The sequence below is a fragment of the Guyanagaster necrorhizus genome (assembly GCF_019112545.1).
Source record: "Guyanagaster necrorhizus MCA 3950 unplaced genomic scaffold BT62scaffold_54, whole genome shotgun sequence".
Taxonomy (NCBI): Eukaryota; Fungi; Basidiomycota; class Agaricomycetes; order Agaricales; family Physalacriaceae; genus Guyanagaster; species Guyanagaster necrorhizus.
In genome coordinates, this window is record NW_025064933.1 from 103,136 (window position 1) to 119,121 (window position 15,986).

At 47.4% G+C, this 15,986-nt stretch overlaps 6 protein-coding genes across 6 annotated transcripts; 4 read left to right on the plus strand and 2 right to left on the minus strand.

Annotated features, from left to right (window-relative positions):
* Positions 1 to 55: 55 nt before the first annotated feature.
* Positions 56 to 1,934, plus strand: BT62DRAFT_957280 (Rft-1-domain-containing protein). The gene is made up of 5 exons (XM_043188404.1): positions 56 to 506; positions 561 to 800; positions 849 to 1,000; positions 1,050 to 1,398; positions 1,449 to 1,934. Exons 1-5 carry the CDS (start codon positions 76 to 78, stop codon positions 1,876 to 1,878), a joined length of 1,602 nt encoding a protein of 533 aa, XP_043033605.1. The 5' UTR covers positions 56 to 75; the 3' UTR covers positions 1,879 to 1,934.
* Positions 1,935 to 2,499: 565 nt separating this feature from the next.
* Positions 2,500 to 5,586, minus strand: BT62DRAFT_911301 (small oligopeptide transporter; the record flags this gene model as incomplete). The annotated part of the gene is made up of 17 exons (XM_043183830.1): positions 2,500 to 2,833; positions 2,886 to 2,982; positions 3,045 to 3,314; positions 3,371 to 3,529; positions 3,585 to 3,613; positions 3,672 to 3,729; positions 3,780 to 3,904; positions 3,955 to 4,140; positions 4,193 to 4,224; positions 4,280 to 4,302; positions 4,351 to 4,429; positions 4,481 to 4,758; positions 4,808 to 4,897; positions 4,949 to 5,051; positions 5,108 to 5,221; positions 5,281 to 5,331; positions 5,389 to 5,586. The coding sequence occupies 17 exons, from the start codon at positions 5,584 to 5,586 to the stop codon at positions 2,500 to 2,502; spliced, it is 2,226 nt and encodes a 741-aa protein (XP_043033606.1).
* Positions 5,587 to 7,321: 1,735 nt separating this feature from the next.
* BT62DRAFT_911275 (MFS general substrate transporter) lies at positions 7,322 to 9,428 on the plus strand (the record flags this gene model as incomplete). Its single annotated transcript, XM_043183827.1, has 9 exons — positions 7,322 to 7,383; positions 7,436 to 7,505; positions 7,554 to 7,678; positions 7,729 to 7,802; positions 7,855 to 8,613; positions 8,665 to 8,961; positions 9,017 to 9,095; positions 9,152 to 9,179; positions 9,228 to 9,428. 9 exons carry the CDS (start codon positions 7,322 to 7,324, stop codon positions 9,426 to 9,428), a joined length of 1,695 nt encoding a protein of 564 aa, XP_043033607.1.
* A 261-nt stretch (positions 9,429 to 9,689) lies between these two features.
* BT62DRAFT_938308 (cytochrome P450) lies at positions 9,690 to 12,120 on the plus strand. The gene is made up of 15 exons (XM_043187506.1): positions 9,690 to 9,908; positions 9,961 to 10,069; positions 10,122 to 10,186; positions 10,243 to 10,252; positions 10,317 to 10,457; positions 10,513 to 10,676; positions 10,735 to 10,746; positions 10,799 to 10,887; positions 10,938 to 11,055; positions 11,117 to 11,130; positions 11,182 to 11,371; positions 11,426 to 11,526; positions 11,581 to 11,690; positions 11,746 to 11,889; positions 11,946 to 12,120. The coding sequence occupies exons 1-15, from the start codon at positions 9,719 to 9,721 to the stop codon at positions 12,031 to 12,033; spliced, it is 1,545 nt and encodes a 514-aa protein (XP_043033608.1). The 5' UTR covers positions 9,690 to 9,718; the 3' UTR covers positions 12,034 to 12,120.
* A 57-nt stretch (positions 12,121 to 12,177) lies between these two features.
* Positions 12,178 to 14,033, plus strand: BT62DRAFT_938309 (uncharacterized protein). Its single transcript, XM_043187507.1, has 5 exons — positions 12,178 to 12,353; positions 12,405 to 12,645; positions 12,698 to 12,951; positions 13,014 to 13,221; positions 13,269 to 14,033. The coding sequence occupies exons 1-5, from the start codon at positions 12,223 to 12,225 to the stop codon at positions 13,818 to 13,820; spliced, it is 1,386 nt and encodes a 461-aa protein (XP_043033609.1). The 5' UTR covers positions 12,178 to 12,222; the 3' UTR covers positions 13,821 to 14,033.
* Positions 14,034 to 14,405: 372 nt separating this feature from the next.
* Positions 14,406 to 15,389, minus strand: BT62DRAFT_938310 (uncharacterized protein). The gene is made up of 2 exons (XM_043187508.1): positions 15,195 to 15,389; positions 14,406 to 15,139 (listed from the first exon to the last, which is right to left on the minus strand). The coding sequence occupies exon 2, from the start codon at positions 15,050 to 15,052 to the stop codon at positions 14,492 to 14,494; it is 561 nt and encodes a 186-aa protein (XP_043033610.1). The 5' UTR covers positions 15,053 to 15,139; positions 15,195 to 15,389; the 3' UTR covers positions 14,406 to 14,491.
* Positions 15,390 to 15,986: the final 597 nt, after the last annotated feature.

The following is a 15,986-nucleotide window of genomic DNA, read 5'->3' on the forward strand; positions in this document are numbered from 1 at the left end:
TTTGGTCGAACGGCCCTTTTTTCGTGGCCACGTGTACATACCTTAAATGGCGACACACGTCCCCTCCTGACTCCCATGGCGAAATCCGATGGTGGAGAAGATAGGCCTTCCCAAGCATCCTTTGGGTCGGCTTTACCCTTGATATGGCTCCAGTTAGGCTCCCGACTTTTCTCTTTTCTTCTGAACCAAGCCCTGCTTCGTATGGCGACACCCAGCGCCTTCGGCACCGCTGCGATTCAATTCGAACTGCTATTGAATACTATTCTATTTCTCAGTCGAGAGGGCGTCCGGATCGCGTTATTACGCGTCAAAAAGTCGGGACCTAGTATATCTAACGTCTCCTTTATTCCCTTCTTGCTAGGGTGCCCCGTAGCACTCACCACATGTTACCTCTACATCAGGTTCGCTGGGGAAGAGACAAGTTCCCAACCATATTTCCACTCAGCTGTAATTTTCTACGTTTTCGCTGCCTTGTTGGAGCTACTTAAAGAACCAATGCATAACGCGTAAGATCTTAATGATCTGCATTGCCGAGATACATTCAAATGGTCGCTCTATAGCACGATGGCGGATCTGAACACAGGAATCAGGTTGCGTGCCGAAGGCCTCGCTATCGTCGGCAAATCCGCCATTACTTTTTTGGTACTCTTTCTCGATCCTCACAGGGACGATAGCCAACAGCACAGGGCCCTTCTGGCTTTTGCTCTTGGACAAACCTTTTATTCACTTTGTGTTTGGGCTATCTACGTTGCCCACTATGGACGACAATATTTGTATCCGAAACGTCCTCCCAAAAATGAGTGAGTCCGTAAATCATACCGCACATGTTAGTATCTAAATTCTTCCAGTACATTCTTCGATCCTGTCATGTTCAAACTCTCCATGACCATGACGTCGCAGTCGGTAGTGAAGCATTTCCTTACAGAAGGTGACAAATTAATCTTGTCATGGTTCAGTCCCCTGCAGGATCAGGGAGGGTATGCGATCGCACTGAATTATGGTAACCACCTTCCTCACTCGCTTCCAAGTCACGGTTTGACTGTCCTTAGGCTCTCTCGTTGCACGCATACTGCTGCAGCCTCTCGAAGAGACATCTCGCTCTCTCTTCTCACAAATTCTGGCTGACAAGGACGATAAAAGCAGTCTAGCTATAGCTGCCAATAGACTCACCTCATTTCTTTCCGTCCAAATACCCATTTCCCTTATCCTGCCAGTATTCGGACCTCCATTTATACCCCTGGGCATCCAGTTCCTACTGCCGCAACAGTATCTACAAACGAGCGCGCCACAAGTATTATCAGCCTGGCTCTGGTACATTCCCATATTGGCTTTGAACGGTCAACTAGAGGCCTTCTTCGCCAGCGCAGCTGACTCGGGCGACCTGAACAAGCAGAGCACGTTAGTATCTCATACACACCTTTTGTTCCGTTGTTGAAACCACTTTCTAGTTGGATGGCAATATTCTCCATCCTCTACACATCGTTAGCTATTGCTTTGTACCGTTTACGGGTTGGCGACGCCTCTCTAGTATACGCAAATATGATCAACCTCACGGCACGGATTCTCTACGCCATGATTTTCATCTCGTCCTTTTTCAAACGTCGCGGCACGCCAGAGCTTCTCCGCTGGACGGCACTCATCCCAAAAGCGCTGTTCTGTGGCGTTCTTGGAGGATCGTTTGTGTTGCTTCGGCTGCTTTACAGTCAGCTAAGCATAGAGAGGACCATTGAAGAAAATGGAAAGGCGTCGCTATTGAAACGGAACGTTGTCGTATTTGTTCTTACGGGAGGCTTCTTCGGGCTTGTGAGCCTTGGAATACTGTGGAAATTGTCAAGTGAATCCCGAAGGCAGCTCAGGTCTAGGCGTAAGGCGGATTAGATACTTTTCTGTATTTCTGTACGAAATTTTGGAATTATATTTACTCCTCCAGGCTGTCCCCACAGAACTTTAGTAGGGCGAATGTATTACAGTCGTAGGATTATGACTGGTCAACGAACCAATTCAGGTAGGATTGGATCCATTTCAAAATCATATCCCATCAGGACTACCCGTCTGGCCTACCACATGGTCATGACTCAGTATCGGGAGTTATCAGCATGTCTTAGCCATGGCGCCGCCGACAGTCATTCAGTAATCAACAAAAAACCCAATTCTTGACCTAGATTCTATCATCACTAGATAGTATTTTTCTGGATCGACACAGAAGAGGTTGCACAATCATTCAAATGTCTAAAATCATTGGAGATAATTGATAGGGTACAGAAAGCTTAACAAACTATCCTACAGACGATATATTCACATATAGCAACCATTGATCCGCCTTGCAATACCGGACCCCTAGAATAATATATCTAAAATACAGATGATAAAAAATATAACAATGCAGTGTGACGATCCATAATCTAATGGTTGATATCATTAATATATCATGACCATGTCCTAGGGCTGGAAACCGCAACTGTAAGTACAATCCAATTTGCACATGAAACGCAACGCAACTCACCCGAAATATTCCCCTTCGGAAACAGTACGCATAGGTATTCCCTTATAATCTGCGGTACCAGACACAACAGTATTTCCCCACCAAGACTTTATGCTGTGCTCTCCCATCGTTCCCCCCATTGGATAATTCAAACAGAAATATATCGCTACAGCGGAAAAGGCCACACCTCCGTCCAAGGCAGCGGAGAGAACGTAGTTGTATTTCGTCCACCATGAGAAGTGATACCGGCGGATGTAGAACTGAAAAATGAATCCGACAGCAGCCCAAGGCACGTAGTTTACGGCACTGGCTGGAGGCATGTATCCGGTCCCAGAAAAGATGATAGGAAAGCTATAGAATCTTATTACTAATTATGCCGTGTCAAGGAGTAATAGAAACCCACGTCAAATAAGAGAGCCACCCGTTTCTTCGGAACTTGCGACTGATGTAGTAGGCAATAATCGGACAGACGAGACCAATAATGAAGCAAAAGACCAGGGCTACAAAAGAGGGCATGTTTGAGAAAGTGTCAAGGAAACCAGAGGTGATCAGGGTAACTTACCATAGTATATTTGGCCTCTGGATAGTTGGCGCGAAGGGCCAATGACGCCCCAGATGACACTTGCCGTCCCGAACACTTCCGTCGAAGGACACGTCCAACCATCTTTCTGGTCAGACGTACAAATGTCGGCAATGTTCGCAAATAACCAAGTCTGAACTCCAAGTTGTGTGGTACCAGCAACGACCGCAGCGAGAACTTGAGCTAGAAACATCACCCGTGGAGGGATCTTCATATAGTGGCCAAGCTTGAAATCCGATGTGAATTGCAGAGCTGGAGGTAAGCTTCAGACCAGAATTTTTATGTTATAAGATGGCTGAAGAACGCACCTTGGGTCATGGTAACATAACCATATGTTTTAAACAACATCATGGAAACTGGGCGACCCGGATGTGCGAATCCAATGACCAGCTCCGTGAAAACGTTGAGAGATATTTGCTGGTTAGTGATGGCCTGGATAATCCCGACAGGAATAACGTAGAGAAATGCTATATTATAGTTAGAGGGATGAAAATATTAGGACCAAGCGTAGGTGCCACTCACATATGACTAAAGCAAGAAGGAAAAAGTGGCTAGACGACGCCATGTTAGATTGCGACATGAGGACATAACAGGAAAAAAAAGACAGACATAGGGAATTTTGTGTCCCACAGCGTGATGCTTACGGCACCAAATATGAACATAACAACTAAAAATATCATTTAGCATCAGAGGGAGTAGAGACAGCCGCCAACTCACTAAATATTATTGCGTACCACCATGAAGGCACTTGGGGGTAGTAGGACATCAAACGTGCGTGTATATCCGGCTGCTCTTGTAAAGACAGCCGTGAATGCCGCATGATATGGGCGCGAAAATACAGACTAGAAAGACATTAAAATGGCTCCCTCGAAACGGAAAACGTGCTTCTCACAACGAATGGGTGACTGTAGCGGTGATGCTGGCGAAGGACAGTCCGTACGACATGGCAAACGTCGTAGAGAGGAATAGGGGACTATAAGCTTCGTACTGTTCTTCATTGAAGGTCGCATCAGGGTTGATAATCCTAGTAACGTTGTACGAGGCTCCGGTATTGTCGTAGGCTCCCCGAGAGGAGATCCTGGGACATAAATTGTTAGATGGGGACGTTCGGAAAGGGAAGTAAAACTCACGGCATATATTTACCATACCATACATCCGTGAACTAAAAATGACAAGCATGAACAGGTGGTGGTTACGCAAACAGGGATTAGACGGACGTGCAGCGCCGGGACGATGATCCCTACAACATGGTCAGTAGACGAGGGACACCGCGCTGAGAGCAACGTACAGTAAGCGAGCACAAAGCCTGCAAAGACGTTGGCTTCAGCCCACCATGGCGTGGCCAGGGGCGAGCTTATGTAGGCGATCTGCATTCTTATCAGACGTACCGCAGATGATGTATGTCCCTTACTTCCTACCTGAGCCCAGTCTAAGGTGATGACACTCATACCCATGCCATGTTGGTACCCAAACATCTCGTTGACCGGAACGCTGTTGGGCGCCATCCACGTTACCCATGTGAAGGTGCTGAGGGCCGTGAAGAGATAACCAGGCACGAAGTACCAGCAGAAAGAACCAATAAAGGCGTAGAGAAAAAAGGCTTCACGGCCTATTCCTGCGCGGTAACCGATGCCCGCATAGGTGTGTGCATGCAAAGTATTAAATAGCGCGCATGTTACTAGGTTCGTCGGCCAGACTGCGATGCGGTGATCAATTAGTAACGAAAATAGAATCATGGCACTCACTCATGGATGGAGGCTGTACGAGAAACCGACGGGCAATACCACCAATCGAAAATCCGATCAACTGAGTGGACATTATCATCATCCATTGGTCTTCATAGATGATTAGAATTTTTTCTGGATTTCTTTAATGTCCCGACTCACGTCCAAACCCAAAGTCTTGATTATAATAAATCCTCTGGACAGCAACGATATCAGTGGCGTAGGCGCTGCTGGCGCCCACCGTTGCCATGATAGTGATCAGGACCTGCAAATAGCATTGAGGACAGCGGATAGCATCAAATTATTAATGTCAGCTCGCACATGTTCCTTGATTGAGAACGGGCCTGGATTCAGCGGAATCCCAAGCACTTTCACTCGAGGGACAAACCTCGCCAGAGCTCTGCCAACGGGAAACACCGTCAATTGTGCGAATATCTATAATAAGACAATGTCAGAGAGTCACTCCGGAAGACGTTTTGAGAGCAAAAGCGTACCCCAGTAAGTGTGAGAGAAGGGTATCGGAAAAAGAAAAATTGGTTCAGGCCCTGGTTGAAGAAGTGGTTAAAAATGTCTTCCTTCAGGGTTTTGATTGTCGCAATTACCGGGATGATCATCGCCCATATTATACCAAGCATCCATGAGCGCAAAGTTGATACGGGTATTGTCGGATCGTCCGAGTTAGCAACGGCCGAGCGCACTTCTGGATAAGGAGAATCGTCCTCTGCATAATAGTATAGACCGATGAGATTACCAGCAAGAGCAGCACATAGGGAAGGAATTCGCACCAAAGACAGAGGCATGGCTTCTTCTTGAATCTGACTCTTCTTCATCTGCTATTGATTCTATGGGTGACTTTTCGAGATTTGGATCATCAAAGTCATAATCTGCATCCTTATCCATGTCTGCATTATTCGAGTCGAAACTGCTGCTCTCGACAAACTTGAGGGAGCCAGCATCTACGGCTGGAATCAGGCACATGATGAGGAAATTCGTCATTCCGGCTCCTTGGGAAAATTTACAATCGACACATACCTTTGATACAGTCCTCAGCATCCACGAACACCGTCACAGTGCTCACCAGCTCTTTCTCTTCGCCACCGCTAAGCATCAGAACGGACGGACCGACAAAACAGATGGCAAGTTGTATTATCCTAGAATAGATGCCGAATATAGGGTTACCGTTGATAAGAAGATCCGAGGCACCAATATTTGCGTGGCGTTCCTGAGGCGCAGGGGCAGTGACCGTCTCGCCATTTCGATGGGTTCAGTATACCGCATCTCGACGGACTATCAGAAAGTTGATGCAACCCAGACCCGGCTCTTTTAATGCGTGCAAAATCCTAGAATCGGGGACTACGGTCTTAATTTTCGGAAAAGCTGAGCAAGGAAGGGTAAGCGTGATGTGGACGCTAGGGTCCGAATTGGGGTGACACTGGCGATATGCTCGGGTACTCCGTATTTGATGACTTTAGTACCGATATCGGTATCAACGAATGCTCGAATGCGCTTTTAATTGGGGAGAGAGCGGAGTGGAAGCTGTGGAAGGGCTAAAGAGGGATTAGGTTTACGGCATTGTTCTGTACCGACGTCAAATTGATATCGGAGCCATAATTGAGCGATCACCATGTAATTCAAAGCTATCTTTCTAGCACCTCTGTTTACTTGAAAGTTGAGGCTTGCACTCTGGCGGTGGAGGGGAAAAAAAGTCTCCGCGTCACGTGACGGTGACTGCAGATAATATTTCCGTGCGTTTCCTTGGCGTTTTAGGAACTACCTTTCGAAATGTTCCAATTGTTTCCCTGGAACCTTTACATTTTGACCGGCGCGAATTAGTCATCCGCCAGGAGTGTGTACAATTTCCAGGTCAGAGGATCATTCATGGAAAAAGCCGTGCTGATCATAAGCAGGCTTGATTGAACGATCTCTATATAAAGTCAATGAGCCAACATTCGAACTTTGCGTCGTTCCACCTTGACATCTTGAGACTTGACTAGGTCTTTTCCCTCTTTGTTTTTCTAATTGCGTTCATTTAAATAGTGAATATGTTCCGGGGCCCCCAAAATGGTTCGTGTCATGTGTAACGTAACGGGTATTACGGGTAAAATCGATCACTTTCGCAATATCTACGGCTAAACTACATATATGTGTCCCGCATCGGTGGAGCTTCTACGTCCATCTATTCCTTCAGTTTGGCTAACCATTGTTCTACGACAGCCAGCGGCGCTTTGTAGAGTGCATGCTCACAACTCTCAGGCTTTCGATCGACTGCCCGAAAATTCGAACGGTAGTAAGCTCGTCATCTGCGTCTCCAATGGGTAACTGTATATAAATTCCGTAGGCATATCCATGTAACTGTGCGATACAGCTATTGTTGAAGTTGAGGCTGTGAATAAATGAAGATGATAATCAGCGCGCACCAAAATCTTTTGTTGACGTAATCAGTATGGTAGCCACGGAATGGTTAGGGTTAGGGTTACCGTGCTTCCTTCCTTTACCGCGAAGGGAGTTACGTCTTGAATGCGGCGTGGTACTGCCATGTTGAGTGCAGCAGAATTTAAGAAACGACTTCACGGATGGCTGAGCTATGCTTTCGCAAGGTAAGTCATAGTCACCGAATAGTACTGTAGTGCTGATGTTCCTATATGGTAGCGAAGTATTCGTCATCGTATCGTTGACACTGTTTTTACCGATATGTCTGGAGCAATTTGCACGAGATAACGTGCGTCTACTCGCGGGATAACTTTCCTTGTTGCTCATCGTCCGGTAGGGATTTCTACTGCCCGACAGAACGACACCATGCTCAACAGTGGCAAAAAATCTGCACGTGAATGATTCCTCTGAGAGATGTGTAGTGAAACTCGGATTTCTGTGGATAGATACCGCTAGCTTCAGGTGCGTGGGCAGCGACTTTCTGAAATGAAACGATCCTGATATATCTTAAGTCTCTACGTGTACTCGATATCCGTCGCACTCCAAGCATTGACGGTGATTTCTGTGGGAGGCATCGCTGATAATTGTGTGCATCCATGAGCTCCTTGGATCCCCCATATCTGACTTTCTGTGGGCAGCGGCCCATCGCAAACGGCTTCTCCTTACCTTTGCCTTACAGGGAGCTTTCGCCGCAGTTCTCTTCCTGATACTACCATCATCTTCGCCGTTATGGTTTCTCTCTGCATTTCTGGCAATATGCGCTAACGTAGGGTTTGGTGTTTCTGTCGTTGCCATGAACGCATATTTGCCATCTCTAGCAAGGGACTCGCCGGAGGTGGCTGAGCTGTGTTCACAACTTGAGACCAGCCAGGATGCCGAAGACTCGGATCTTGTTGATAATGGTCGTATCGCATCTGAAGCGCACACCGAAGGCATTGAAGAGCCCCTTATATCAAGGAACCGAGCGGAAAGTTCAGAACTACGAGTTCGCTATGACAACGAGCTTTCTCGGGCTACCTCTCGTATCTCATCCCTGGGCATAGCTCTTGGGTATGGTGCTGGCATATGTCTATTGCTAGTAGCCCTGATACCTGTGACGAAGCTCAAAGGTAGCACCTTCTCCCTCCGTTTAGCCATCGGATTGAGTGGAATATGGTGGGCCGTCTTTTCAATTCCCGCCGCTGTGTGGCTGCCTGGTCCGACTGCTTTGGCAACCTCGGAAGCCTCTGAGAGTGCTATATGGATCGATAGCTCGGATATCACTGACGGTAAATGGAGCATACGAACCGAGGTCGTCGCAGCCTGGAAACGCTTAGGTGGTATGCTACGCTGGCAGGAAATCAAGAAACTCCGCAACACATTCAAGTACTTGGCGGCGTGGTTTTTGCTTTCTGATGGTACGTGGGGTGTTGGCGATGTAGCTATGAGTCTGAGTAAGTCTTCTTTAGGGTTTACGACTATAACCTCCACTGCAATTCTTTTTGGCAAAACGTCGTTGAATATGCAGCCTTCAGCGCTCATATTGATCGGAGTGTTGACGCCATGCGCTGGGATACTTGGATCTCTGTTATGGCCTATGATCCAGCGCAAGTTTCTGTGGTCAAACCTCAAAATTCTCATCATCCTTGTCATCCTTTGCTCCGCCATACCTGCGTACGGATGCCTTGGATTTGTCTTTCAGGGTAGGACAAGGTTTGGTGGACTGACGTCTCAAGGAGAAATGTTTGGTTTGGCCGTCTATTTTGGTATATTCTCTTTGTCATAGCATTCTTTGACATCACCCTGACGAGGGTTTTATAGGCTGCGTATACGGTGCTTTTCAGAGTTATGCCCGTGCCTTTTATGCCGAACTTCTCCCTCCCGGGGAAGAGGCCCGATGGTCCGTTCCGCGAAGCATCTATATTTTCTGACTGTGACTGACTCAATCATCCTTAGGTATGGACTTTTCTCCATTACTGATAAAGTAAGTGCGTTTTGAGCCTCTTCTGCTCATGTGCTCAGGCTATTACAGTCAAGTTCTTTTGTCGGGCCCCTTTTTGTTGGTGTCATAGCTGACATGACGGGCAATATTCGCTACGCGTTCTTCTTCCTGGTATTTATGATCTGGGCTGCTGTACCTGTATTAACGAGCGTGGATGTTGAGCGCGGTCGAAAGGATGCGAGAGAATATCGGTATTCGTATGGATCAAGAGATGGGCTGATCACACGCTAAATATGTGTAACTATACTTGACACGCCTAATACATGATTTGTACTCCAAACTCCGCTAACATGTGAGGGAGCTGGTTTAAGTCTGGAGATATGTCCGACGCTTACTAATTAATGATTTATAGAATTCGAGCATCGGGTATGTTCTGTGGTCTGGACCAACATTTAGCTCATGTCCGAGAGAGCAGGAGCCAGGCTAACGTCAATGAACAAGCCAATTACTCGGTACATTGACTGCTTCGAATTCACTTTTGACTTTAAAAGCAAAGGCTCCAAACGCATCGCTAGTTCCCCATGCCTGCTTTTCTTTTCCCTCCCATCGTCTTGGTTACCGCATGCATATGCTACTATGTGAGGACTCAAATTAAACGTCCCCAGCTACCTCTTCCACCTGGACCGAAAAAATCACCATTCCTTGGAAATTTGTTCGACATGCCGACTTCATCGGAGTGGGAGGTGTATGACAGATGGTGTAGAGAATATGGTGCGTCTCCTTGTCTAGTTTTATACTGCGTGTCTAAGAGTATTCTTCGTAGATACAGATATCATTCACCTCGATGTTGCTGGTACCTCCATCGTGGTCCTCAACACCGTTGAAGCTGCTACTGAGCTTCTTGACAATCGTTCCGCTATATACTCCAGCAGGTTTACTTGGGTGCTTCAGGAATGTCTTTCTGCAGCTAACCCTCTTCGATAGACCCCGAATGACAATGGTCAACGAACTGATGGGCTGGGACTTCAGTTTTGGCTTGATGGAATATGGTACGTGTTTTGTGGTCTATATTTATCACCACCCGATTAAGCCTTCTCGAATGAAGGAAATGAATGGTTAGTACTGCGCTGCGCTTCTAGATCAGCTTGTTACACTGATCAATGAATTTGCTCCCCCAAGGCGAGCGCAGCGTCGGCTCTTCCAACAAGAGTTCAATCCCACAGCCGCGGAGCGGTATCGTCCATGTGAACTTAAAGCGACGCACGAGCTGCTCAGGCGTCTCCTGGATGATCCCAATAAGTTTATCGCACACATACGACAGTGTGTATTTGAGTTTAAGTTTATCTGGGCCTAGGCGCTAACTATGCTTTTGGAGCCTCGCCGGATCTACTATATTATCTATTGCCTACGGGCTAGAGGTGCGCCCGGAAAACGACCCGTATGTTTTGGCCGCAGAGGCAGGCCTCTGTTCCCTAGCCAAAGCTGCGGTACCGGGGGCGTTTCTTGTGGATTCGATTCCCCTACTTAAGTATATCCCAGGTACGAGGGAAACAGTTTAAGGAACATCACACTGATACAGGAGGGGTATTTTTTTCAGACTGGTTCCCTGGTTCGTAGGGCATGATCTATTCACTTCTTGTACTCACCTTTACGGTCCTAAGGCGCAACATTCAAGCGTAAGGCGAACAAGTGGAGGCAGTATTCGAAGATAATGAGAGAAATGCCCTTTGAGGCCGCGAAGCGGAGAATAGTGCGTCGATGCCTTTCTGATCGAGGTGCTGTGATGTGGAATGGATACAGGCAGAGGGTACGGCGGTTCCTTCTTATACTTCGTATAGCCTGGAAAAGCTTGATCAAGCACGAGATGCGGCTGAAGAAGAAAATCGAATTCAATCAACCGCGGCAACGATGTATACGGGTAAGGACTGTCATTAATTTTCCCATAGGGACAACTTTCTGACTTTCCTTCTCAACCATAGGTGGAACAGATTCAGTATGAAACCATGTTAGGCACCGTACCATGTGCACTCACTTTCTTGTCTAGACGGTATCGGTTCTATGCACCTTTATTCTGGCGATGCTAGCCAACCCCGAAGCACAGAGGAAAGGGCAGGAAGAAATCGAAGCAGTTCTCGGTCCGGGAGAGCTCCCACGGTTTGCCGATGAGGATTCGCTTCCGTTTGTGAGTGCTGTTGTGAAGGAGGTTTTGAGATGGAAGAATGTAACGCCTATGGGTAAGCCGTCAGCTGCCTCTGCCTGAGGAACGTAGATCTCATCTCATGAGGTAGGAATACCACATGCGCTTACTGCTGAAGATGTCTACCAAGGGTATACAGTTCCTTCTGGTTCCATCGTCATTCCTAATATCTGGGCTATGTTGCATGATGAAGTAAGTACCACACATAACTTCGAGACGCGAAATTCCCAAATCCTTTTGGACTAGACAGTTTATCCCGAACCTCATTCCTTTATGCCGGAAAGGTTCATAAAAGAGGGAAAACTGAATCCGGACATCAGAGACCCCGACACCGTCCTATTTGGTTTTGGTAGGAGGTGAGTCCTTTGTAATTCTATACGCCCCCTGGCAACTGAGTGATCACATCTACAGGATATGCCCTGCCCGTCACATGGCCTACTCTTCAATCTGGATTGCTATAGCGTCTATGCTTGCGGTGTTTGATATCACCAAAGCGACTGATGAGTTTGGCAAAATTATAGAACCTACGTATGCGTATGCCCCTGCATTGGCTTGGTGAGTGTTCGCCGAAGGCAGTATTCATTGATCTAATGAAGATTACTACTAATTAGTGTCCCACTGCCCTTCAAGTGTTCTCTGAAGCCACGAAATGTAGTTACCGAGGCGTCAATTCGAGCAACGGCGAATGTAGGAGTTTGAAGGTGTATGAATGATAAACGGTAGTATGTATAGCGCAATATATGTTGTATTTGATGTTGTACACATACCCTTTTTCGAATCTGTCACGGAAGCCTTTGACAATCACTGACAAGCAGAGCCACGTGCATTGAACACGTACCGCCGGCGGCTATCCATTCACCACCACCACTATCGGACTCTGCAAGTACGATGGATTTCCTTCATTCGAATCTCGCCGCTATTCAGCGTAGGCTGGCATTTGTGGCAGTAGAGCCTATTAACTGGAAATTATACGTCCAGTCGTTTTCTTGGAGCGTGACTCTCTGGGAGTGCTACCTGCTGTATGCCTCGTCATTCTGTGTGCCCTAGATATACTGACCCTATTATTACAGTTTGCGCCAATATCCATTGTATTCGAAAAGGGAGCCACCTCCAGCCCTTGCCTCGCATCTGGGCGCGGATGTGTTCGAGAAATCGCAAAAATATGGCAAAGAAAAAGCCCAAGTGGCACTGTTCTCCAAGCTGTACAGCCAAGTCTTGGATTCGTTATTGCTTCACTTTGGGTTCTATGCTTGGTGTTGGGATGCTTCTGGAAGAATCTTGGCCAAGGCAGGATACGGTTCAGAGTATGAGGTGCGTCTGTTGCTTCTTGAGACCAGTATCTAGCATTCGACAACCTTTTCAGATCTTGCAATCTATAGGATTCTCATTTTTGCTCTATTTTGTATCGTCGCTGCCTACACTACCTCTCTCCATCTACTCTACTTTTGTCTTAGAAGAACGACACGGTTTCAACAAGACGACACCTGGCCTCTTTGTCGCGGACATGCTGAAATCATGGGCTATTGGAATAGTCTTTGGCTCACCCTTCCTCGCTGCTTTCCTGTACATCTTCAAATGGGCCGGCGACCGTTTCGTGCCTTGGCTCATGGCCTTCATGTACGTATTTTACAAACATGCCACTCGTGCTTCTCGCTTACTTGTTCGCCTCCTTTCCAAAGGCTGTCCTTCCAGATGATTATGGTCTTCCTTTATCCTACCGTGATTCAGCCTCTCTTCAACACCCTCGCTCCTCTCAAGGATGGCGATCTCCGCACTCGCGTCGAGTCCCTGGCCGGCAAACTCAAGTTTCCTCTGAAACATCTGTATGAGATCGATGGCTCGAAGCGCAGCTCGCATAGCAATGCATACTTCTTCGGGCTCCCTTGGGTAAGCTCTATCTCATCTTTCTCCTGCACATTTGACACCTTCATCAGAGCAAGCATATTGTCATCTTTGATACCCTGATGGAACAGAGTTCCCCACCCGAGGTGGAAGCTGTCCTCGCCCATGAGCTCGGTCACTGGTATTATCTCCACCCAACCAAAATGATGATCGTATCCCAATTCCACATCTTCACCATTCTCGCCCTCTTCCCCGCTTTCCTCCACGCCCCACCCCTCCTCCGATCCTTCGATTTTCCCAAGGCCGTGTGTGCCCAACCCCCAACGATCGTAGCCTTCTTGATCTTCCAGATGATCTTGACCCCCCTCGAGGCGGTGATCAGCATCGGGATGAACGGGCTGAGTCGGCGTTTTGAATGGGAAGCGGATAGATTTGCGTGTGAGTTGCGGGATACACTTGGGGAGGAGAAGATGGCGGATATGGGTGAGAGGCTGGGGAGAGCGTTGATTACGCTTCATGTGAAGAATTTGTCGACGGTCTGGGTGGACTGGTTGTATTCGGCATATCATCATTCGCATCCGACTTTGACTGAGAGGCTGAAGGCGTTGGAGGAGTATCAAGTCAGGCGGGAGAAAAAGGAGTAGTGTAAGGAAGTTGTATAGCATCATTGAATGCATTGGATGTTAATCCGCCTTGATCGGTGCGAGCAGAAGCGACGTCCATTGCGCCTTTCATTTTAATATATATCCCCACTCCTTCTCAGACGCTGTTCTACATCTGATAGATTCGAGCTATGAACAAGCGAAAACGTTCATATAATCAGCAGTAGTTGCGTACAAGAATTGTATTGAGTCGCAATAACAAAATTAGCTCAATCTCGTCCTACAACGACCTTCAAAACTTCCGTAAAACGCAGCGACCACTACCTGCGTTCCTCTTGACGTTTCTCACTCCCGACCAGCTGTAAGGAGGGACTCTTCGGTACGGGAAGACCCACAGCCACCAGCAAATCAACAACAGCGCGCTGCAGTCGATCGTCGTCATACTCCAACCCAAGCAGTATAGACATCATTCTCAGCGTATAATTATTGCAGCGCTCCAGAGTTTCAAGCTATCGAGCATGTTCGTCCGTCTCCGTACTTACATGTGTCGTAGCAATCTCAGCACTTGAGGAGATGATATCGACAGATTTCCTATTGAGGTCGGTCACAGGAAGGACTTGCAGTGAGATCAGGAATGGCTCTGAAACGGGGGGGGGGTGAGGTAACCAGCGACAAGTACGGAAAAGAATCACTAAAACCTTGGACGAAGATGTCTAGAATTCTGACCACACCAACGTCCTCGCAGAGATTCCAGCTTCCGTTTTCTTTCGGCGTTGTGAGAACCAAGAGATCCGTAAAGACGAATAGCTGCAGCAGGACATCAGACCTGACAGTCGGGGGGTGTTCTTCGTAGCTCTTGGCTGAAAGTGTGTCGTTTGAAGTTTGGCCATACCCTTTTTGTTGCCTGTCGGGTCAAGGGAACGACAGTTTGGCGTGGGCGAAGCAGACATATCCCAAGAACTAGCAGTAGAAGCCGTTTCAATCGATGAGCCGGTCGCAGAAGAAGCGTTTGACTTCAGAGAACCAGATCGCGCGCGACGCGCATCCCAGTCATTGATAGCGTCCACCAGTCTACTGGAGCAATTTTGAAGACAGTCACCAAGAGATTCAGAAACCTGTGTAGATGAAGAGACATCACAGTCAATCCTGCAAACTTGACCTTGATGCAAAAGCCGTCGATCACGTCTTGCGATATCAGCTAGACCATGGATGGATTCGGTTACATCCTTGATGAGCTCATCATATTCGTCCTCTCGAAGCTTGACCTCTGCCATGACTTTGATAATCAGATCTGTGGATCGTAGAAGACATAAAGTTGGCGGATGATCTTGATGCGTCTGAGGTGTTGCGTCCAAAAGTTGCTACGAAATCACATCATTTCTGAAAAAACACAGCCTGAGCAGCCAGGGTTCTCACCTGAAAAATATTATCGTCGTTTTCATGCCGAGGCCTTGGGGGGTACTAGAAAACGTCTTTATCAGTTGAATCCTTCCCATTCTCCTTGGTTCCCTTACATAAAAAACCATATTAGTACTTACGAGCGTTTTTATACCTGTGGGATATCAATATCAGTTTATTTTGGGGATCATGGTCTTCAGTTTTGAGTGCGCTTATCTGAACCCGCTTTTGTTTTCCAGAGACAAGTATTCCAGGATTGAGTTCTTGTCGAGATCCATTCTATGTAAGCAGTCCCGTGGTATCGTGTCCTTGTCACAGTTGATAGCGCATTGTTACGTGCAAGCTACGAGGACCGTCCGTTAGGGGGGAGCGCAAACACTGCCGTCATGAGTGTTGTTCTATTTGACAGTAGGTCGTCTTTCCGGTTTATATAAACACCATCCAAGTCCGGCAGCTAGGGTGTGTGCATGTGAGCGAACGTCAAGACTGTGAAGAGGAAACGACTTGCTTGGCCCCCAGACGCGGTGCTGAATCAAGCTCAAGTCTGACGAAGAGATTCAAACCAGGGGTACGTGTACAGCTGAACGCAGCACGCACAGACAATCACATCTCGGGAGAACCCATAAGCATCGGACCCTATAGTATGATCCGCGAGAGCGCTAGGTAATCCCAAAGAAACGACGCCTTGCGTGTATTTCTTCACGTAAAAACTCCGAAAGGAGATTTTGAACAGAAATTTTCTGGTCGTACGTTTTATTGCTGCTCCCGTCACAGTATCGGGGGATGCGTTGTTGACACGCATTGACTATA